The 24,340-nt window shown below is 42.8% G+C and overlaps 1 protein-coding gene across 1 annotated transcript; it reads left to right on the plus strand.

Moving 5' to 3' along the window:
- Window positions 1–988: 988 nt before the first annotated feature.
- Window positions 989–23,827, plus strand: LOC121655963 (G-protein coupled receptor 4-like). The gene is given in 6 exon segments (XM_042010913.1): window positions 989–1,062; window positions 22,238–22,336; window positions 22,571–22,801; window positions 23,036–23,211; window positions 23,308–23,404; window positions 23,407–23,827. Coding segments are annotated over 4 exon segments (888 nt in total). The 5' UTR covers window positions 989–1,062; window positions 22,238–22,336; window positions 22,571–22,588; the 3' UTR covers window positions 23,809–23,827.
- The last annotated feature ends 513 nt before the right edge of the window (window positions 23,828–24,340 follow it).

The following is a 24,340-nucleotide window of genomic DNA, read 5'->3' on the forward strand; positions in this document are numbered from 1 at the left end:
ATTCTTTTTATATACAAATTTTTGACACTGCCTTCATCAAATCAAACTTTATTTGTAAAGCACTTTTCATGCCATAGGCAACATAAAGTTCTTTATATGATTAAAAACATAACAGTAAAAACACTCAATGAAATCTTTCACAGTCACATGCACACACGTAAACACACACACACACGCCAAGCCCAATCCCCCCCCCCCCCACCCCCCTTCCAGTTAAAAATGATTGAATGAATAAATAAATGAATAAATAAGTAAATAAGAAGTAGTACAGTTGAGTGAATGAAAATAAAATAAATAACATTTGTGACATCATAGAAGTCTGATGTCCAACACGCTCCATTCATGTGAAGCATCGATGGGCAGAGAGTATTGTTTGGAAACAAATACTGTGAGTTTTATCCAAAACATTTACTAGAATTTGCACTGACTGCTCCGGTTTATCTTTTTTTATCTCTGTTTTACTTTGAAAGGAACGGCTCCTCAAGATCCGGCTCCCTTCAAAGAGCCATAAATACAAATACAAAAGGGGCTGCACATTTTAAGGTTACCACAACTACGTAATACGATTGTTGTAATTTTAAAAACTTTATCAATGAAGAAACTACTTACATTTGTGAACGTCATTTGACTCAGTAGCCGCCATCTCGCCGGTGAATCGCTAGGCCAGGGGTGCCCAAGTTCAGTCCTCGAGATCTACAATCCTGCAACTTTTAGATGCAACCCTTCTCCAACGCGCTTGAATCAGATGTCATCTGCATGTTATTCAGCTCTGCAGATGCCTGGTAATGAGCCAGTCATTTGATTCAGAAGGAGGACAGGATGATACAAGTTTTTGAGGATTTGTTGAAAGAATTTCTGTAATATTTTCTGCTGATTTTCTCTGTCATTCTCATGAATGTTGCACAATCAGCCATGATTATTTTTCTTTAACTTCCTTTGAGAATCAGATATAAATAATCAGAAACAATTTCCTATCTCATACATCCGTGCTGGGTATTAGATCTGCAGGACAAAATAACGCATTAAAGGAGTTTTTCACGTGTGATTCTGCAGCATTAAAAGGTAAATATGACTTCATTTACACACACAAAGATCATGTTTTGTCTAAAAATGTCCTCTGTGTCTGTATTTTTCTTTTATCTATAAAGATTAAAAAGCAGATAACAGACCTGCAGTCATGAACATGAATATGCAAACTGAGACAAACTGTGACTGGAGGTGCAGAACTCTGCAGTTTTATCAGTAATGTTACATTTTATTAGATTTTTGTTCTAGAAGTATTTTTCTGAAATAAAGAACCCCAGGCTGCAGTTGTTTTTCCTAATTTAATCCTATCCCAAATAGTTTAACTGTGCAGTGGGATTGTAAATAATGTGTGAGCCAGTACATCACTTTTGAGACTCACCCATGCATTCATCTCCAGTGGACTGGATTACTGTAATGGTCTTTTAACAGGACTTCTTAGAAAGATCAACAAGAAAGATAAACACTTTGGAGATTTCAGTCACATGAGAAAACTTGGAGGATTTTGTCAGAAGCCTGGCAGCAGCATTTTGAACCACTTGCAACCTTTCTAGAGAGGTTTAGCTAAGACAGGTGTATAGTCCATTCCAATAATCCAATCATGATGAAACAAAGGCATGAATAATTATTTCCAGTTCAGGATGTGACACAATTAGTTAAGTCAACATCTGCTTCATTGTCAATTCTGCAGCATACAGAACAAACAGAGATCGTCAGAGTCAAGTGTGTGTGTCTGTATGTGTGTGTGAGGGGGCAGAGCAGGGAGAGAGTTCAGCATCCTGACAGCTGCGAGGACGAGGCTGTCTCTAAGTCTGCTGGTCCTGGCCTGCCAGCTCCATAGTTTCCTTCCTGAAACAGACTGAAGAAGCTGAGTGACGGGTGGGTGGGGTCTCCAATGTGCTGGAGTGTCTTCCTGCAGGAGGTAGAGCAGGCACCATGCCACATGGTGATGCCATCGGTCAGGATGCTGTCAGTGATGCCTCTGTAGAAGGTGCACATGATGGGGGCTGGGGCTCTAGCTTTCCTCATATTGCAGAGTAAGTAGAGGTGCTGGTTGGCTTTCTTGGCCAGTGATGTGATGTTGATGGTCCAGCAGAGGTCCTCTATGATGTGCACACCCAGGAAGTTGGTGCTACTCTCTCTCCACTGTAACACCATTGATGGTCAGAGGTGCACGCTGTAGTGGAATTTTATTATCAAAGATCACACACTAAGTGAGAATCAAACAAAGTATTTTTATTAAGAGCTGATCAGCAATGAGAATCACACAGTCAAACAGCTTTGGCTGACCGAGTCTGCAGAGATACACATGAGTTTGGTTAATATAGACTCGCATGACGTGATAGCATCAAGGTCGCAGGTGCAAGCCCTCAGTACACTGTCTTCAGACCCTGCTCAAACTGGTACAGAGTTTCTGAAGAGTGTTAACAGCAGTGTGATAAGAAAGAAAAGCTCATTACCAAATATTTGTTGGGTACAGGTCGTTCTGCTCAGTGAAATATAAGCCATGGTTTTATAATACAAAGTGCAAGACTACATGTCTCATCTAAATACCACACAAATATATAAGGGTTATGTGTATAATTTTCCATTACAACACTGGGGGTGCGTTCTCCTGAATTTCATTCTTCTGAATCTCCTTTGCCTTCTCCACGTTCACAGAGAGATTGTTGTGTTCACACCACAAGGCCAGGTAGTTCACCTCGCTCCTTTACTCGGTGTCATCGTCGTTGCTGATGCTGTTGTAACCCACTCCTGGAAATACACGATTCTCTAGGTCCTGAAAGAGCGAGGACTTGAGTGCAATGACCACAACACCACAATTTCAGTTAACTGCACTTTAACTTTGATATTGATTTATAACAAAAATATGGAACACTTTAAAGAAATGATATTTATATGGAAAAAAATAAGAATGAGTCCCTTTAAAGAAAATAAAAGTCTCAGAGTTTTTGTGTTGTGTGTCTCGCAGTTTGATCACTGTTTTTAAAAGTCAGAGTCAGTCATTTCAGCTCTGTGTATTCTGAGCTGTCTTGATCCAAAAGTCAGAAAATCCGCACGGTCTAAAGATCGTTGGAGTGCACTCTTTCTATCGTGTATTCACGTTGGTGCCGCCTCAGGTGACGGCACAATCCTACCACAGGCAGACAGTTTGTCAGCTAGTTCCCAGAGAATTTGTCGATCCTGTGTCCTGGAATCAAGCTGGGTGGCTCGCCATCTACTGGATCCCTGGAGTTCTTCAGAAGCTTCTTCTGGAAACTTTTCATCCCCAAATAAAAACCTGACCTGTATTTTAAAAAAACAGGTTTAAAATCTTTGCCCTGAGTTATTATAGGACTGTCTATATCCTGTATTTTTTCCTCAGGTATATCTATTGTTGTACAACATTTTTTCCCAGGTTCTCATATCAATTTAAGCACTGCTGGATGCAATTTCTTATGTAAAGAAAGATTACTCTAGTAATGAAATTATTGTAGAATTATTTTGTTCTAACAACATATTTGTCTGGATTTTAACTCACATGGATAATTTAACATTCAGTATCAAACTCCTTCCGCTTAACCAATATAATAAAAGAAATACACAAACATTTCACATAGAGCATTTACCTATAAACCTCATCCTTAGTAAAACAACATTGTAAATGTTTTCCTATATTTTCTATATCACCTTGTTTCACTTAATGTGTAACTTTTAAAACAATTAAATCTAACAACAGCTCATTTTTATAAATACAAAAGTACTGCTTGACTAATGACTTCATAATGAAATCATTCATGGAAAAGAAACTGACTAGTAACTTTTACATTAATAACCCAACATATACGTTTCAGGTAAAATACATCATCTTACTCTGACACATAAAACATATCCCTTTCAATGTGCTTTTAGCAGTGAAACAAACAAAAACATCAACTAATAAATATGCTGTTTAAGGTGCTAATCACATACAGTATGCTTAAATAATCCAAATAAACATTCAGTGCATATCAGCAATTTCAGGAATCAGCAACAGTAATCGCTAACATGTCAAAAATCAATGATCTCTCACCGAGTTACATATTTCACTCCACTACCGAGGCACGCCGGGGCCTAGTCTCGGGCTGCAACCTCGACAAGTGGGAACGCTCGCTGTTTTAATTTCAATTTCTGCTACTGCCAGGACTCCACTCCCTGCCGAGTTGGACCAAACACAGAAAAAACTATAGATAGAGCTGATTTAGCTACCCAAGATTTATCTCTATAATTTTGTTTCCTTGGACCATACCTTAACGTTTCGCTCCTCATGAGCATGCTCTTTGCTGCGACGGCAGAGGCAAAAGAGGAAGTAAAACCTCTGCGACGCTAAAGTCTTTCCCAGTATGGGTCGTACTCGGCATCTGGTTGGCTGCTAAATGCTAGTTTGCTACAACTTGGCTAGCTGATGCAATACCGAATATGCTGCCTTTAGGTGTCCTTGGAATTTTCCACTTTTGGCGAATAAAAGAAAAAAACTAAATTAATGAAATAATTTTAATGAAATAATTTTCCTCTATTAAATTAAAATCAGTTAACCTGGCTTTTTACCCGGGTTACACCCTCCCCCTTTTAACTAACATGAGTCCCTTCATGTTCTTCTCTTTATGAGAGTGTGATCACCTTCAAATGTCTCTACTACAGCTTTATTAAAGCCATCAAACATGGTTTGCATAAAGGAAATGAAGGGATTTCCGAGCTGAGGATATGTGAACTTCCCAGGTGGTTTTCTCTGACGTTCAGACCTATGTATATTCTCTTCACCTGGTCTACTAACAGTAATGTCAGTTCTGCCTAAAGAAACGTGGCCACCAGCTGATGCAACTGGCTGGTTTTCTCCCTGAGAATCAGTATGAACTCCTTCAGTTGACCCCTGCAATGCACTGTTTGACATTTGCGACAACTTCTGTCCTCTTTCAATTTGTTGTTCATTTCTCCTTGTATCAGGTGAAGCTGCATCAGGCAAGTTTGATTGGGTTTCGCTCTGGTTAGATTCAGTTATCTGGTTTTGCATTTCCATCTGATCCTGACCCCCTTCCATTTCAACACAGAAACTTGACTCTCTTCCCACTGGATAGTCTTCCGCAGATACTGCAGTGTTTGGAGCGAGATCAAGCAGATTCCCAGTCAGGTTTGTTAATTCTTCTTCCACAGGTAAGCTTAACATACCTGCTGCAGAAGGTTCAGATAGGTTCACAGGTAAGTTCCTGGGTTCTGCCTCAGGTACATTCTCAAGTCTGTGTGAGGGGTTTGTTTGAGTACATGTCCCTTTTTCAGCAGCTGCGACATTCTCAGATGGAGGCACACTGAAGGGTTCAAGAACTCTTGTCTCTGTCTGTACAATAACAGCAGGATATAGCAGTGGATTTTCATCATCTTCCTCATCTGAATACAAAGGTTTTTTATCCAGTTGTTTGAGGGTGTGTCGGGTTCGAGGCTTAGCTGCTGGAGTTGGTTTTACAAGCTCTTCCTCCACTTGACAGAGGAATCCACAAGGAAGTAATAAATCCCGATGCAATGTGCGGATGAGTCCGTCCTGACCCTCAGGACATATGATATAGACCGGTAGGTCCTCTACTTTCTTTTGTACAACATAGATTGTGGATTCCCACCGATCCGCGAGTTTGTGTTTGCCGCGGGGGCGGAGATTCCGGACCAACACTCCATCTCCTACCTCCAGACTAGACTCCCTCACTCGCATGTCGAATCGCATTTTGTTCTTCTCAGCCACTTTCTTTGCGTTTGTCATAGCTAGTTGGTAACTTGCTGTCAGGTAAGACTTCAGATTTTTCACATATTGTGAATGTGATGTGGATAAGCCCTCTTGGATTGGTAACCCAAAAACTATGTCGATGGGCAATTTGGGCTGCCGTCCAAACATAAGCTCGTAAGGTGAAAAACCAGTAACGTCACTCTGCGTACAGTTATACGCATGAGTGAGGGGCCTTACATACTCACGCCACCTTGTCTTCTCGTCTTCCCTCAGAGTACCCCGCATGCCCAATAGTGTACGGTTAAAGCGCTCTACTGGGTTTCCTCGGGGGTGATAGGGACTTGTCCTAGTTTTCTTAATACCAACCAGGGCACAAAGCTCCTTGATGATCTGTGACTCAAAGTCACGGCCCTGATCACTATGAAGCCGCTCTGGAAACCCATAGTGAACAAAAAACTGCTCCCAGAGACACTGAGCTACTGTGGTGGCCTTTTGGTTTCGAGTGGGTATAGCAACGGCATACTTGAAGTGATCTGTGATGACCAGTATGTCCTTGGTGTTATGACTGTCTGGTTCCAGGGACAAAAAGTCCATACAGACCAATTCCATGGGTTGGCTGGTTTGAATACTGACCAGAGGTGCAGCCTTTTCCGGCTGGCTTTTCCTTTTCACACATCTGGGGCAAGTTTTTATCTTTGACTCCACATCCTAAGCCATTTTGGGCCAATAAAACCTGGATCTGGCCAGTTCAAGTGTACGTTCCACCCCACATGCCCCATTTCATCATGAAGACTGGTAAGTACAGATGATCTTAAGCTTTGTGGGAGGACAAGTTGGTACACCAGTCTGTTGTCACATTGTCGCCTTCTGCATAAGAGGCCATCCTTTAGTTCTAAACGACTCATCTCCCTGAGCATCAACCGAAGCTCAGGGGACTCGGACTTTAGACAGGTAGGCACAGTCTCCCCTGACTGAATCCACCTAATGACACTATTTGTGACCGGGTCTGCTTGCTGTAGTCTAGCTAATTCACCGTCACTATACACAGGAATCGTAGAAATACCTTGAGAGGGTCCTGCCTCCTCCTCAAATGCAGCTGGAATAGCATCTGAGTGGATTGCAAGCGACTCGATTAGACAAGGACGGAGTAAGGGGTCATCCTGTTCTACAATGTGATACTGACAGGCTGCCTTGACAACCTCCACAGGAGCCAAATGGTGGGAAGTAAACTCACGGATCCTTAAGTCTTCCTCCTGAGAGAAACTATCATTGGTCAACTCCCCATGCGGCCTTCTTGAAAGACCGTCCGCATCCTGGTTCTGCTTGCCAGCACAATATTTGATATCAAATGAAAAAGTGGAGAGGGTGGCTAGCCAGCGATAGCTGGCAGCATCAAGCTTTGCTGTGGTAAGTATGTACCGAAGCGGATTGTTGTCTGTTACCACTGTGAAGGTATTGCCATACAAGTAGTCATGGAACTTTTCAGTGATGGCCCATTTCAGTGCTAGAAATTCCAGTTTATGGGCTGGATATCTAGCTTCACTGATTGACAGACCTCTACTTGCATAGGCAATAACGCGATTCTGTCCATCCTGCTCCTGATACAATGCCGCTCCAAGTCCAGTTGTGCTTGCATCTGTATGGAGGACATACGGCACCTTAGGGTCGGCAAACCCTAAGACCGGAGATGAAGTGAGCTTCCCAATGATCTCCTCGAAGGCTTGTTGACAGGCGGCTGTCCACCTTTCCTTGAATGGCTCCTTGGGGTTATGATACTTTGCATCCTGTTTGGCTTTTCGGGTCACCTTCCGTGTTGGGGCATAGCCTGCAGTAAGATTGGTTAAAGGCTTCACAATTTTGGCATAGCCTTTCACGAACCTCCTGTAATAGCCGGAGAAACGATCTCAGTTCCTTCAAAGTCTGAGGTCTCGGCCAGGTTTTGAGGGCTTGGACTTTTTCTGGATCGGTTTCAACTCCATTTCTCGACACAATGTGCCCCAAGTAGCGTACAGAGGTTTGGAAGAACCGGCACTTCTCCGGTGACAGCTTGAGACCATGTTCTCTCAGTCGATTCAAGACATTGATCAATCGAGTTTCATGCTCTTCTAGGGAGTGAGAAAAGACAATCAGGTCGTCAAGGAAAACAAGCACTTCCTTCAGATGTATATCACCCATGCACTTTTCCATTAAGCGCTGGAATGTTGATGGTGCATTTGTTATTCCTTGTGGCATGCGATTCCATTCCCAAAATCCTAATGGACAGACAAAAGCTGTTTTTGGTTTGTCGCTCTCTTCCATCTCTATCTGATAGTACCCCGACTTCAGATCCATCACCGAGAACCACTGTGATCCATTTAGTGCAGAGAACGACTCCTCAAGGTTTGGTAATGCGTATGCGTCCTTTATTGTCTGCATGTTCAACCTCCTGTAGTCCACACATAATCTGATGTCGCCGTTCTTCTTCCTTACAACCACGATGGGTGATGAGAAAGGTGATTCTGACTCCTTGATAATACCAGCGGCGAGGAGAGTTTGGAGGTGGCGTCGCACAGCTGCATAGTCCTGTGGGTGAATAGGACGGGGTCGCTGTTTAAAGGGTGTTTCATCCTTCAATCTGATGTTTATGTTTGACCTTTGTTGCATGGCCAAAGTCATGGTCATGTTGCGAAAAGATGTCAGAATATGAGTTCAATGTCTGGGTTATTCGAGCCTTCCACTCTTCAGAGAGTGGGGAATCTCCAAAATTGAAGTGAAGACCAGCACCCTTACCACCTTGCAGTTGACTTGAGCAGCTAGCTGTTTGTTGTTGAAATGTATGACTAGCTTCTTGTTGCTGACCAACCGGAACTTTCTGGGCTTCAATGATCTCTTGTGGAACACTGAGCTCTGCAATGACACAGTTAGTCGGTAGGACAACGTCATGGTCGGTTCCATTTCTTAGTACAACAGGTATCTTGTGTGGGGCATGAGTTGAAAGGGTAATAAGACAGCTGTCAGTGAAGACCCCACCTGGCAAGGCTGAAATGGTAGGTTGTTCAATCAATGCCCACTTCTCATTGTTCATACTGCTGATATTAGCAAAACCTTCCAGCACAACTTTCTGGCCTGCTGGGATTACTTTTTGCTCACGACCTCGCAGTTTGACAAAGCCAAATTGACCATCTGAGTTTTGTTTGTGTCTGAGCTGTAAAGTTTTTAGAACCTGTTGATAACCACAGTGTGGGTTTTCTATTGGGGACCCATCATCCCAGAACTGTTCGTAGAGTGAGTCAAGAGTGTTAGTTCCGATTAGTACTGGTATGTCACTGTTCGAGCGAACATCTGGTACTATCAGGGCAAGAGTTTGAATTTCAGGCTCAGAAACGATGAACTCTTTCGGGAATTGCATGATTACTTGCACATAGCCTGCATATGGAACTGACTGACCGTTTGCCCCCTCTATTTCCAGTATGTCGCTTACTGGGTGAATGGTGTGGCCTGTTAGATGCAGGTTGTAGAAGGATTGAGAGACAGTTGTGACCTGAGATCCTGTGTCGAGCAATGATCTGCAGTCAACACCATTAACTTTAACGTTGGCAGTGCTCCTGCTCCCAACAAGACCTTTAGGCAGTTTTCTTGTCTGTACAGTTCTGTGTTCCTTCAGTAATGCTTTTGACTTTGTCTTACACTCAGTATTGGGACTTTTACTTTTACCCATTCCTATTTGTCCCTCAATAGGAACAGCTTCTAGTTTAAAGCATCAACAGAAATGTTTTTCTTGTCCCAAGCTTGTTGCTTCTCTTTCAGCTCTTTTCTCTTAGCATTTACTAATGGAGAATTTGGGGGATTGCTGCAGTTGGTGATGATATGACCATCCTCTCCACATTTAAAACAATACCAGGGCCTAGGTCTAGCTGGTGTGGATTGGAGTGGTAACTGCTTCTGAGGAGCTGGCTGAGTTTCATTTGGCTTAAGTTTTAGGCCTTTGTGCATTTTGGGTTTCACAGCGTTCTCTCCCTTCGGAATTGTGAGGGCCAAAATCTGAGCTTGGAGATTGGCTATCTGTTTCTTAATCTGCTCCATGTCTGAAGGAACACTGTTATCTTGGACTGGTAGGTCATAACTAGTTATCTCATTAACACATGCAGCTTGGGTGTTGGCTTGAACTTTCGCCTTTGTAAATCCTAGATGCTGCTTCATTCGACTAGCCTTAGCTGCTTGCTTATCCTCTTCTGTGCGTAGCAACAGCAAAAGCTCTGCGAAAGTGGGTGGATTGTTCTGCTTTTGCTCTAACTGGAGTGTTGCAATCAATGTGTTGTTCCAGCATCCTCTGCAGAACTGTTTGAGTAGCTGTTTGTCTGCTTCACCTGCACATACAACTTTTCTTTTTACAACTGCCGCCAAGGAAGACTGCAGCCTATGAAGATAGCTGGACGGTTTTTCTCCTGAGTTCTGGTGAGTATTGAGAAATTTAGCAAACAACTCATCCCCATCTTCAACGGTAGCATATGCAGAGTCAAGTAAATCCAGGTAAGTGCGTGGAGTAGCCTGAGGCCCTAAATGCTTTATCACATTTGCCGCTGGAGGTAAGAGACTGTCAATAATTCTCCTCACCAGTTGTGATGGGGAAACAGCAGGATCAGTCAAATAGAAATCAACACTGGCTTTCCAGGTGTCATAGTCAACCTCATAATTGGGACATGGGACTTTTCCTGAAAAGGACCTGAGTTTAGCAGGTGAGTGAAGCTGAGAAACAATATCTGTGCTTTTCACAATATGTTCTACTACTACGCGCTGTACTTCCTGCGGGCTGAGATGATCGGGTGACAAGTTAAAGTTATACATGGCCTCTCGCACCACGCGCGAAGGTGACGCAGCTACAGGTTCAGGGTGATGATGAGTTTCAGCATTATCTAATTTAGACACTCTATGGTAAAGATTTGGTTCTGTTTGAGGTTGCATGAGCTTTGGCTGAGCTATGGCAGTTGCAAGGGAAGTTGCTACATTTTCACTCTGCGGTTGCACAGCAGTTGGCCTATTTACAGTTCCGACTCCTCCATCGGGAGTTTGTACTGCAATAGTTTCAGTTATTCTAGTCAACTCTTCTCGCAAAATGTCCTCAAATGACTTTCCGCTCAGTTTGGCTATGCCTTTTAGCTCAGAAAGGAACGTATGAGTTACCCCAGTGCCTACTTTAGCACTGTAAACACTAGACAGGGCTTTCACATGGAACATGATCTGAGGGTCTGCAAGACTTGGCCTATCCAACGGTAAAGTGGCTTCAAGGGCCTGCACTGCTTCTCCTGATTCAAACTCAAGAATCGTCTGGTTGTGAAATTCAGACTCAGGGTTATCAATCTTAACGACCCTTCGGATCGACCCGTATCGCTTTAGGTAGTCTACAATCTCTTCATCTATAGGGGTGTAAGACAATCCACTTACTATCAGAGAGTTTGGCACTTTGATACCTTCTGTCTCAACAATCTCCATTTTCAATAGTTTACTCAAAACGACTAGTATTCAATAACCAAATTAAAATCAGAGACAGAAAATTCTTGTAGAAATCAGATGTGATGTGGTAAATGCACTGCAAAGCCAAGCTCCTGGCTGGCTCGCCAACTTTGTAACCCTGTGTAACCCACTCCTGGAAATACACGATTCTCTAGGTCCTGAAAGAGCGAGGACTTGAGTGCAATGACCTTTTAACAGGACTTCTTAGAAAGATCAACAAGAAAGATAAACACTTTGTTGAGTCACATGAGAAAACTTGGAGGATTTTGTCAGAAGCCTGGCAGCAGCATTTTGAACCACTTGCAACCTTTCTAGAGAGGTTTAGCTAAGACAGGTGTATAGTCCATTCCAATAATCCAATCATGATGAAACAAAGACATGAATAATTATTTCCAGTCCAGGACGCGACACAATTAGTTAAGTCAACATCTGCTTCATTGTCAATTCTGCAGCATACAGAACAAACAGAGATCGTCAGAGTCAAGTGTGTGTGTGTGTATGTGTGTGTGAGGGGGCAGAGCAGGGAGAGAGTTCAGCATCCTGACAGCTGCGAAGACGAGGCTGTTTCTAAGTCTGCTGGTCCTGGCCTGCCAGCTCCATAGTTTCCTTCCTGATGGCAGCAGACTGAAGAAGCTGAGTGACGGGTGGGTGGGGTCTCCAATGTGCTGGAGTGTCTTCCTGCAGGATGTAGAGCAGGCACCATGCCACATGGTGATGCCATCGGTCAGGACGCTGTCAGTGATGCCTCTGTAGAAGGTGCACATGATGGGGGGCTGGAGCTCTAGCTTTCCTCATATTGCAGAGTAAGTAGAGGCGCTGGTTGGCTTTCTTGGCCAGTGATGTGATGTTGATGGTCCAGCAGAGGTCCTCTATGATGTGCACACCCAGGAAGTTGGTGCTACTCTCTCTCCACTGTAACACCATTCATGGTCAGAGGTGCACGCTGTAATGGAATTTTATTATCAAAGATCACACACTAAGTGAGAATCAAACAAAGTATTTTTATTAAGAGCTGATCAGCAATGAGAATCACACAAACAGCTTTGGCTGAGCGAGTCCGCAGAGATACACATGAGCTTGGTTAATATAGACTCGCATGACGTGATAGCATCAAGGTCACAGGCGCAAGCCCTCAGTACACTGTCTTCAGACCCTGCTCAAACTGGTACAGAGTTTCTGAAGAATGTTAACAGCAGTGTGATAAGAAAGAAAAGCTCATTACCAAATATTTGTTGGGTACAGGTCGTTCTGCTCAGTGAAATATAAGCCATGGTTTTATAATACAAAGTGCAAGACTACATGTCTCATCTAAATACCACACAAATATATAAGGGTTATGTGTATAATTTTCCATTACAACACTGGGGGTGCGTTCTCCTGAATTTCATTCTTCTGAATCTCCTTTGCCTTCTCCACGTTCACAGAGAGATTGTTGTGTTCACACCACAAGGCCAGGTAGTTCACCTCGCTCCTTTACTCGGTGTCATCGTCGTTGCTGATGCTGTTGTAACCCACTCCTGGAAATACACGATTCTCTAGGTCCTGAAAGAGCGAGGACTTGAGTGCAATGACCACAACACCACAATTTCAGTTAACTGCACTTTAACTTTGATATTGATTTATAACAAAAATATGGAACACTTTAAAGAAATGATATTTATATGGAAAAAAATAAGAATGAGTCCCTTTAAAGAAAATAAAAGTCTCAGAGTTTTTGTGTTGTGTGTCTCGCAGTTTGATCACTGTTTTTAAAAGTCAGAGTCAGTCATTTCAGCTCTGTGTATTCTGAGCTGTCTTGATCCAAAAGTCAGAAAATCCGCACGGTCTAAAGATCGTTGGAGTGCACTCTTTCTATCGTGTATTCACGTTGGTGCCGCCTCAGGTGACGGCACAATCCTACCACAGGCAGACAGTTTGTCAGCTAGTTCCCAGAGAATTTGTCGATCCTGTGTCCTGGAATCAAGCTGGGTGGCTCGCCATCTACTGGATCCCTGGAGTTCTTCAGAAGCTTCTTCTGGAAACTTTTCATCCCCAAATAAAAACCTGACCTGTATTTTAAAAAAACAGGTTTAAAATCTTTGCCCTGAGTTATTATAGGACTGTCTATATCCTGTATTTTTTCCTCAGGTTTCTCTATTGTTGTACAACATTTTTTCCCAGGTTCTCATATCAATTTAAGCACTGCTGGATGCAATTTCTTATGTAAAGAAAGATTACTCTAGTAATGAAATTATTGTAGAATTATTTTGTTCTAACAACATATTTGTCTGGATTTTAACTCACATGGATAATTTAACATTCAGTATCAAACTCCTTCCGCTTAACCAATATAATAAAAGAAATACACAAACATTTCACATAGAGCATTTACCTATAAACCTCATCCTTAGTAAAACAACATTGTAAATGTTTTCCTATATTTTCTATATCACCTTGTTTCACTTAATGTGTAACTTTTAAAACAATTAAATCTAACAACAGCTCATTTTTATAAATACAAAAGTACTGCTTGACTAATGACTTCATAATGAAATCATTCATGGAAAAGAAACTGACTAGTAACTTTTACATTAATAACCCAACCTATACGTTTCAGGTAAAATACATCATCTTACTCTGACACATAAAACATATCCCTTTCAATGTGCTTTTAGCAGTGAAACAAACAAAAACATCAACTAATAAATATGCTGTTTAAGGTGCTAATCACATACAGTATGCTTAAATAATCCAAATAAACATTCAGTGCATATCAGCAATTTCAGGAATCAGCAACAGTAATCGCTAACATGTCAAAAATCAATGATCTCTCACCGAGTTACATATTTCACTCCACTACCGAGGCATGCCGGGGCCTAGTCTCGGGCTGCAACCTCGACAAGTGGGAACGCTCGCTGTTTTAATTTCAATTTCTGCTACTGCCAGGACTCCACTCCCTGCCGAGTTGGACCAATCACAGAAAAAACTATAGATAGAGCTGATTTAGCTACCCAAGATTTATCTCTATAATTTTGTTTCCTTGGACCATACCTTAACGTTTCGCTCCTCATGAGCATGCTCTTTGCTGCGACGGCAGAGGCAAAAGAGGAAGTAAAACCTCTGCGACGCTAAAGTCTTTCCCAGTATGGGTCGTACTCGGCATCTGGTTGGCTGCTAAATGCTAGTTTGCTACAACTTGGCTAGCTGATGCAATACCGAATATGCTGCCTTTAGGTGTCCTTGGAATTTTCCACTTTTGGCGAATAAAAGAAAAAAACTAAATTAATGAAATAATTTTAATGAAATAATTTTCCTCTATCAAATTAAAATCAGTTAACCTGGCTTTTTACCCGGGTTACACTGTCGTATCACAGTTGTGTCATCTGCAAACTTGATGAGAAGGCTCGAGCTCTGCGACGATGTGCAGCCGTGGGTCAGCAGAGTGAAGAGGAGGGGGCCCAGTACACTTCCTTGAGAAGCCCCCATGTTCAGTGTGGTAATGCTAGCTAGTTTCAGAATGAGTTGTTGGGGAATGATTGTCAGTAAAACCTGAATCAACGATTATGCAAGGTTCCTAAAATAAGATTTAGCTACAAAAACCAAGAGGTCCAAGTTTTCTGATACATGCCTTTCTTCTAGTGCAAAGATACTTATTTCAGTTTTATCTTGATTTAACTGAAGAAAGCTATCTGCCATCCACCGTATAAAGAGTCTGGACACTTTACAAACAATAGAATTTAGACATTTTATTAGGGTGAAACGAGGTGTACAACTGAATATCATCTGCATAGCAGTGATAAGAGAGGCCTCCAAAGGTTGACAGAATGTTCAAGAGTGGGAGCAAATACAATAAAAACAGCAGAGGCCCCAAACCAGAACCTTGGGATACACCAAAATAGACTGGATAAGGGGTCTTTGAAGTAGCTTTTAGATCAGTATAAAGAGAACCAGTACAAGACAGATCCTAATAAACCAACCCAGCGCCTCAGCCTATGAAGCAGAATGTAATGGTCAACTGTATGAAAAGCTGTGGTAAGGTCCAACATAAGCAGCACAGAACATTTACCCTTGTCACTCTGCATTAAAATTTCATTTGACAGTCTCAGAAGAGCAGTTTCAGTTGTATGAGATCTGCGAAACCCTGACTTAAAGTGGCCAAGAATGCTGTGCTGATCAAGGGTGGGGTTGAGAGAACGGGACAAACAGATGTAGTATGATTTGTTTCCTCAAGTTCTGTAAGATTAATTGATGTCATGTATATATGAAATGTACTATTTTCCCTGGGCGGAAGGATATGTGTGGACCGTTGGTCCTGGGGAGATTTTTCAGAATTGAAGTGCTCTCTGGAGGTGAAAAGAGAAATAAACACCTGTCCCGCAGAGTTGATCCCTCTCCGTGTGCTGAGTTTCCCACGTCCATCTACGGACTTGTAACACCCATCAACAACGCAAGAATAGATGTGTTACACAGAGTTGAGGAAGCGAAAGAAATATAAGAAGGCTCACCAGGTGATTAGAGGTGTGGTTGAGGCGTGGTCCTGCTCCCAAACCTAAGTTAACTTATTAACATCATTTAAGAAACTTCTGTTATGTTCTTGATCTATCGATCTGCATTTCACACAGCAGCTCTTGGTACTTTTCAATGCTACCACATAGCAGGTTAACTTTATTCACACTCTCTTGCTCTGACAACTGGACAGAACAATTTCTTTCTTGATTACTGTGGACCACCTAGTGGTCACCAATTCACCACATAAATGTCTATATACACTGAACAAAAACATAAACACAATCCATGTTTTTGGTTCTATTTTTCATGGGCTAAACTCAAAGATCCAAGACTTTATCTATCGACATGAAAGGCTCATTTATCTCAAATATGGCTCATAAGTCTGTCTAAACCTGTGTTAGTTAGCGCTTCTCCTTTGCAGAGATAATCCAATCACCTCACAGGTGTGAAGATACTGATTAGAAAGCATGATTATTGCACAAGTGTGCCTCATGTTGCACACAATAAAAGCATAAATAAAATGTGAAGTTTTATCACACAGCACAAAATAACTGATGCTGCAACTGTTGCCCGTGAATTGTATGTTAATTTTTTTACCATAAGCCGTCTTCAAAGGCGTTTCAGAGAATCTGGCTGTACACCCAACTGGCTTCCCAACCGCAGACCACATGTAACCACACCAGCCCAGGACCTCCACATCCATCATCTTCACCTCCAAGATTGTCTGAGACCAGCCACCCAAACAGCTGCTGCAACAATCGTGTTACATAACCAAGAATTTCTGCATAAACTGTCAGAAACTGCTTTGGGGAAGCTCATCTGCATTTCGTCATCCTCATTGAGACATCGACCTGACTGCAGTTTGTTGTCGTAACCGACTTCAGTGACAAATACCCACATTCAATGACGTCTGGCACTTTAGAGAGGTGTTCTCTCCTTGATTTATTAATCCCCATTTTCACTGTACAGGGCAGACGTACAACATTTTCATCCTTCTTCTGTGTTGGTTACTGACATGATTTGGGCTGTTTTCATAGAGCTTAGCTAGCCATCACTTGATGCAGAAGATGGAGCAGAAAAACTGACATGCAACCAGGGAGAGAAACAAACCAGAGAAGAAGAGGATCAGGAAGAGAGCAAGAAAGCAGAAGAACAACAAAGACGAGCACAACTGTAGAAATTGTGCAAGCTTTTAAAGAAAGACTATATAGGAATGTTTAGGATGTGTTGGGCGGTTGGAAACAACTTTATAGCGACGCATTACTGCTGCTAAACGGTGTCTGAAACTGACGTCGGCTTGCGGGAGTGAACTCTGAACTCAGCACTGCCCACTAGTGGAGGAAATGACTTAACAACCATGGCAACATAAAACGGGAATGGAAATGTGAGGATGACGACATATGAAAATGTTTGAAATTGATGTCACTATTTATGTTTGTAAGGGAACATAAATTAATATGTATGGTTTAATTAAGTCGTATATTCTCTTTACTAAATATGATTATATTGACATTCAGGTTTATGGGCCCATATTGGAGATTCTTGTACATCAAATGTTGAACCAAAATCTTTCATTGGGCCTCATTCACCAATATCTTCTTAAATTTCTTCTTAAGTTGTAGTTGAGAATTGTTTTACGAAAACCCTTCGTCTGATTCATGAGCATGTTCATAGACCGCAGAATTGTTAGTATCTTTACTCTTATATTGGTGAATACCAACCTCTTATAAATGGAGAGGATGGACCAGCTGGTCCTACTTTGCATTAGTTAATGCCCAAAATGCCCATAAAAGGTCATGACTTACAGGCTGTGTGCAAACAGAAGAGAAACAGAGGAGAGAAAATAATAAGCAGGATGAAAAACTGATAAATGCAAACAAAAAAAAAAAAATTTAAAAATTAAAAAGTTGTGCAATGAAGCCCGATTTTCCTCATTTTTTAAAAAGTTTATTTGATCATATATGGAGGACGTGAAATAACACAATGAATTAATTAAATATATCATTCAATAATTACTTAAATGTGTCATTAAATAATTAAAATATTAATTAACTACATAAATGTGTTATTAAATGTATCATTAATTAATTAACATACAAATGAATATATGTAAAAACATATATAATTATTTCACAATTTATTTCATTATTTATCTATTTAATTAATTATTTTACTATTTAATTAATCATTTCTCTATTTCATTATTTCACTATTTAATTAAATATTTATCTATTTAATTAATTATTTCACTATTTAATTAATTATTTATCTATTTAATTAATATTTCACTATTTAATTAATTATGTATCTATTTAAATAATTATTTCACTATTTAATGAATTATGTATGTATTTAATTAATTATTTTACTATTTAATTAATTATTTCGTGGTCCGCCACTGCCATAATCATTAATTTATTTTATCTGTCAGCCTAGCCCATCAAACTCAGTGGGCGGGGCTAACCAGCGCATGTAGCGAGGAAAGCAGAGAGTCCAACAACTTCAACATATTCTCTGCTTTCCTCGCTACATGCGCTGGTTAGCCCCGCTGGTTAGATAAATGATTAATTAAATAGTGAAATAATTAATTAAATAGTAAAATAATTAATTAAATAGTGAAATAATTATATATGTTTTTACATATATTCATTTGTATTTTAATAATTTAATGATACATTTAATAACACATTTGTGTATTTCATTATCATTTTAATTATTTAATTACACACTTAAGTAATTATTGAATGATATCCATCCATCCATCCATTCTCTTCCGCTTATCCGGAGTCGGGTCGCGGGGGCAGCTGCCTAAGCAGGGAAACCCAGACTTCCCTCTCTCCGGCCACATTCACCAGCTCATCCGAAGGGATCCTGAGGCGTTCCCAGGCCAGCTGAGAGATGTAGTCCATCCAGCGTGTCCTGGGTCTGCCCCGGGGCTTCTTTCCGGTGGGACGTGCCCGGAACACCTTACCAGGGAGGCGTCCAGGAGGCATCCTAACCAGATGCCCGAGCCACCTCATCTGGCTCCTCTCGATGTGGAGGAGAAGTGGCTCTACTCTGAGCCCCTCCCAGATCACCGAGCTTCTCACCCTATCTCTAAGGGAGAGCCTGGCCACCCTGCGGAGGAAACTCATTTCGGCCGCTTGTATTCGAGATCTCGTTCTTTCGGTCATTACCCACAGCTCATGACCATAGGTGAGGGTAGGAACATAGATCAACCTGTAAATCACTGCGGACGCTGCACCGATCCGCCTGTCGATCTCTCGCTCCATCCTTCCCTCACTCGTGAACAAGACCCCGAGATATGTAAACTCCTCCACTTGGGGCAGGACCCCATCGCAGACCCGGAGAGAGCACTCCACCCTTTTCCGGCTGAGGACCATGGTCTCGGATTTGGAGGTGCTGATTCTCATCCCAGCTGCTTCACACTCGGCTGCGAATCGCTCCAGTGAGAGCGGAAGATCACGGCCCGATGAAGCCAACAGAACCACATCATCCGCAAAGAGCAGAGACCCAATCCTGAGGCCACCGAACCGGATCCCCTCCTCACCTCGGCTGCGCCTAGAAATTCTGTCCATAAAAGTTATGAACAGAATCAGTGACAAAGGACAGCCTTGGCGGAGTCCAACCCGCACCGGAAACGATTCTGATTTACTGCCGGCAATGCGGACCAAGCTCTGACACCGGTCGTACAGGGACCGGACAGCTCTTACAAGCGAGTCCGGCACTCCATACTACCGGAGTACCCCCCACAGGAGTCCCCGGGGAACACGGTCAAATGCCTTCTCCAAACTTCTCCGACTATCTGACGGACCCTCCTCTGCAGCACCCCTGAATAGACCTTACCGGGGAGGCTGAGGAGTGTGATCCCCCTGTAGTTGGAGCACACCCTCCGGTCCCCCTTTTTGAAGAGGGGGACCACCACCCCAGTCTGCCAGTCCACCCCAGTCTGCCAGTCCAGGGGGACTGTCCCCGATGTCCACGTGATGCTGCAGAGGCGTGTCAACCAAGACAGCCCTACAGCATCCAGAGCCTTAAGGAACTCTGGGCGGACCTCATCCACCCCCGGGGCCTTGCCACCAAGGAGATTTTTAACCACCTCAGTGACCTCAGCCCCAGAGATAGGCGAGCCAGCACCAGCTACCCCAGACTCTGCTTCCTCATCAGAAGACGTGTTGGTGGGATTGAGGAGGTCTTCGAAGTATTCCCTCCACCGCCTCACAACGTCTCGAGTCGAGGTCAGCAGCCCTCCATCCCCACCGGATGGTGGACCAGAATCTCCTCGAAGCCCTCTGGAAGTCATTCTCTATGGCCTCTCCAAACTCCTCCCACGCCCGAGCTTTTGCCTTAGCGACCACCGAAGCCGCGCTCCGCTTAGCCCGCCGATACCCATCAGCTGCCTCTGGAGTCCCACAGGCCAAAAAGGCCCGATAGGACTCCTTCTTCAGCTTGACGGCATCCCTTACTGCCGGTGTCCACCAACGAGTTCGGGGGTTACCGCCACGACAGGCACCGACGACCTTACGGCCACAGCTGCGGCTGGCCGCCTCGACAATAGAGGCACGGAACACAACCCATTCAGACTCAATGTCCACCGCCTCACCCGGGCCTTGGTTGAAGCTCTGCCGGAGATGGGAGTTGAAACTCTTTCTGACAGGGGACTCTGCCAGACGTTCCCAGCAGACCCTTACAATACGCTTGGGCCTGCCAGGCCTGACCGGCATCCTCCCCCACCATCTGAGCCAACTCACCACCAGGTGGTGATCAGTTGACAGCTCCGCCCCTCTCTTCACCCGAGTGTCCAGGACATGCGGCCGCAAGTACGACGACACGACTACAAAGTCGATCATCGAACTGCGGCCTAGAGTGTCCTGGTGCCAAGTGCACATGTGGATACTCTTATGTCTGAACAAGGTGTTCGTTATGGACAATCCATGACGAGCACAGAAGTCCAACAACAAAACACCACTCGGATTCAGATCAGGGGGGTCGTTCCTCCCAATCACGCCCCTCCAGGTCTCGCTGTCATTGCCCACGTGAGCACTGAAGTCCCCCAGCAGAACGAGGGAGTCCCCAGAAGGAGTGCTCTCCAACACCCCCCCCAAGGACTCCAAAAAGGGTGGGTACTCTGAACTGCTATTTGGTGCATAGGCACAAACAACAGTCAGGACTCATCCCCCCACCCGAAGGCGGAGGGAGGCTACCCTTTCGTTCATCGGGGTAAACCCCAACGTACAGGCGCCAAGTTGGGGGGCAATGAGCAGGCCTACACCTGCTCGGCGCCTCTCACCGGGAGCAACTCCAGAATGGAAGAGGGTCCAGCCCCTCTCGAGGGCAGTTGTTCCAGAGCCCAAGCTATGCGTCGAGGTGAGTCCAACTATATCTAGCCGGAACCGCTCAACCTCGCGCACCAGCTCAGGCTCCTTACCCGCCAGAGAGGTGACATTCCATGTCCCTAGAGCTAGCTTTTGCAGCCGAGGATCAGACCGCCAGGGTCCCCGCCTCTGGCAGCTGCCCAGCTCACAATGCACCCGACCCCTATGGCCCCTCCCGTAGGTGGTGGTGAGCCCACGGGAGGTTGTTGAATGATATATTTAATAGTGACACAATGAATTAATTAAATATATTATTGAATGATATATTTAATTAATTCATTGTGTCACTTTATGTCCTCCATAATCATAAATGATCACACGATGAGCTTTAAATAATATAAAAACAGCTTTATGTACAAACCGATCATTAATAACTCCTGAACTTGGACAGAAGCCTGCAGTCACTCCTCCACTCTGCCTCTTGCTGGCTAATTTTTGGGACCCTGAAATGGAATACAAATAAATATAAACAATGTTGTGGGACTGGATTGCCTCACCCAGACATCCCAGTTGGAGTTAGTCAAGCCTTAAATTGTGTCCCAACAGCATTTTATACTGGTGTTAAAATGAACACGGTTACTGATGGCGTTATGTTTTCAGAAACAGGTAATCTATCTACTCACTGCATCCTGTCTCTTCTCTGAGATCTCTCCAGACAGTAAAAATCAGTCTGATTTTAACTTGTTTTTTTCTTCTATCACTCTTTCTCTTTCTTTTCTTCACTTACTTTGATAATGTCTTCTTGGGTTGCTTTGTTGAATCAGCCATGGTGCACATTCAAAACAGCCAATGTGTTGATATCCAGTTGCTGGTGAGTTGTGATGCCTCGGCCTGGAAAAAAGGTTTCTGTGGAAAGTGCAGTTTCTCAGCCTCGGATGCTGCAGGGCAACAACAGCTCCTGTAACGTGCTTAATGGATGTCAGTATACCATCAAAAGGAGTTAGAAGCACAGAGATTTAATGCTGGAAACTTGTGTAGAGCTGCTTTAAACTGTGAGAAGTGAGAAATATTGGAAGATGATTTATTGAAAGAATTTCTTCAGAAGTACTTTCTGCTTATTTCCTTTTTCATTGTGATGAAGATTGCAGAATCATGTTAAGAAATCTTTTTTTTTTTAACTTCATTAAAAAAGCAGCTAGAAACGAGCAGAAACCAGCTGCTATCTACCATATCTGTGAAGGACTTAAGACAGCGAAGGACTTTTTCTTGAGGGATTGTGCACCATTCAAAGGTAAAAGACTTAATTTATACATATAAAGATGTTTTTTAACTCACTGCATTACATCTTTCTGTGTTGGAGAACCACAGCTTGCTGCTTTTCTTTTTCTTTCCTCTGGTTTTATCCAAATATTTGTAACATAGAGAGAGTCCACCAAGAGTGTGTGAGCCAACACATTAGAGTTTTAAACATTTTGCTGAATAATGTTAAAGTAATAAACAACTTGCCATCACGTCTGTCCTACAGCCGTTTGCAAACTGGAAAATGGATGATTTCCATATCAACACCACCTTAAGAGACAAAAGCTACAACTACAGCAACGTCAGTCTCAACTATGATGATTCTACCAACAACACTTATAACTATGATAACAGCACCAATGAAACCCTCGACCAGATCGAAAATGTGGTGGACTGGATTGTCATCTGTTCTGGACTTCCTTTGACTCTAGTGGCCATCGCTGCAGTTTATTCTCTGGTGTGTATCAGATTTACTTTTCTTCAGTATAATAAATGTGCTGTTTCTGATGTTTTCTGTTGTAAAGGATGGACTTTGTCTCAGATCAGTTCTGAATCCAGCCATACGTTAGATTACTAGATAGATAAATAGCTCAGATGCAATTTGTGGGCAGAACAAGTAAATATATTTAGATTTAAATTTCAGAAAATATTTCAAGCTTATTTATTTACATTTAACAATGTTTTCCTGCAGGTACGAAAAGACCACGTTGCTCCAGTTTACATCATCAACCTTCTGGTTTCTGATCTCATTCAGCTCTGCTGTGTGGCTGCATGGAAGGCTGGAAAGGATGATTTCTTCATTGACTCCTTTTATGATTTTGGTGTGTTGGCCAGTGTTGGATTTATGGTGTGCATCTCTCTGGAAAGGTAAATAATTGTTTATCCATGTACCCCACTGTTTGTGTCTGACCCTTAAACTGATATGTTCATCAGCTGTGTATCTGTGTCCATGTTTCATTGCAGGTATTTGATGATCACTCAGCCGCTGTGGTACAGATTCAGACGAAACATCAAGACGTCTGTGGCTGTTTGTGTCGTGGTCTGGATCCTTTCTCTCATTATTTCCTTCTCTTACTATTTCTTTATTCATAATCACTTAGAAAAACCCTTTCTGCTATCTTCCTCCTCCCCTTCCCCCTGTTCATCTTCTGCCTGGTTGGGACCATTAAAGCCCTGTCTGCAGCTCGCAGTGTCCCTGCTGATGAAAGACGAAGAATTGTGGCCATTCTGGTTGTGATGCTGCTGATTTACACTCTGCTGTACCTGCCCAACATCATTTTTCTTTTGGCAGAAGAAGCCATAAATAACCAAACTTTCAACATCATATCTTTCATGTTAGTTAGAATCAGTCCTCTTGCAGACTTGATTCTGTATATTTTCATCAGGAAAGGGACCACAGACAAGCTTTCAGCCTTACTGTGTTGTTGTAAAATCAACCAATCAGCAGACGAGCAACAGGAGTAATGACATGTCAGCTTCATGTAGTCAGACTATATAGATTTTAATTTCAGTCTGTTAACAGACATTATGCTGCAGGTGTAATAGAGTTAAAGTCTGACATCATGTTTTGCAGAATGTTTTTATGAAAATGTTCTTTATATAAAATCTGCTTCTTTTGTTAAGGAATTACAATCATTACCTGAAGCGTTACGACGGAGCTTCGGCAGATTTTCTCACTTGGTCCCGTAACGAAGGTTAATTCGTTTGCATCGTGTCTCTTCTTTCACTGTCTCGTTTTCTTCTCCTTGCTCCCTCTGATAATGTCTTCTCCCATTTCTTGCACATTCAAAACAGCCGGTGTGTTGATATCCAGTTGCTGGCATGTGACGTGGTACTATAAAGTAAAACCAGATTCCACGTGATGCCCCGGGCTGGGGGGGTGGAGGGAAGGTGGAAAGTTATGTAATGTTTCTTAAAGACCAATTCCTTTTTTTTCTTGTCTTTCCTTTGAGCTGAAGAAATGTATTTCCTCAGCACATTTTTCTTTTGTTTTAAT

This window comes from Melanotaenia boesemani, chromosome 16, assembly GCF_017639745.1.
Source record: "Melanotaenia boesemani isolate fMelBoe1 chromosome 16, fMelBoe1.pri, whole genome shotgun sequence".
NCBI classification, from domain to species: domain Eukaryota; kingdom Metazoa; phylum Chordata; class Actinopteri; order Atheriniformes; family Melanotaeniidae; genus Melanotaenia; species Melanotaenia boesemani.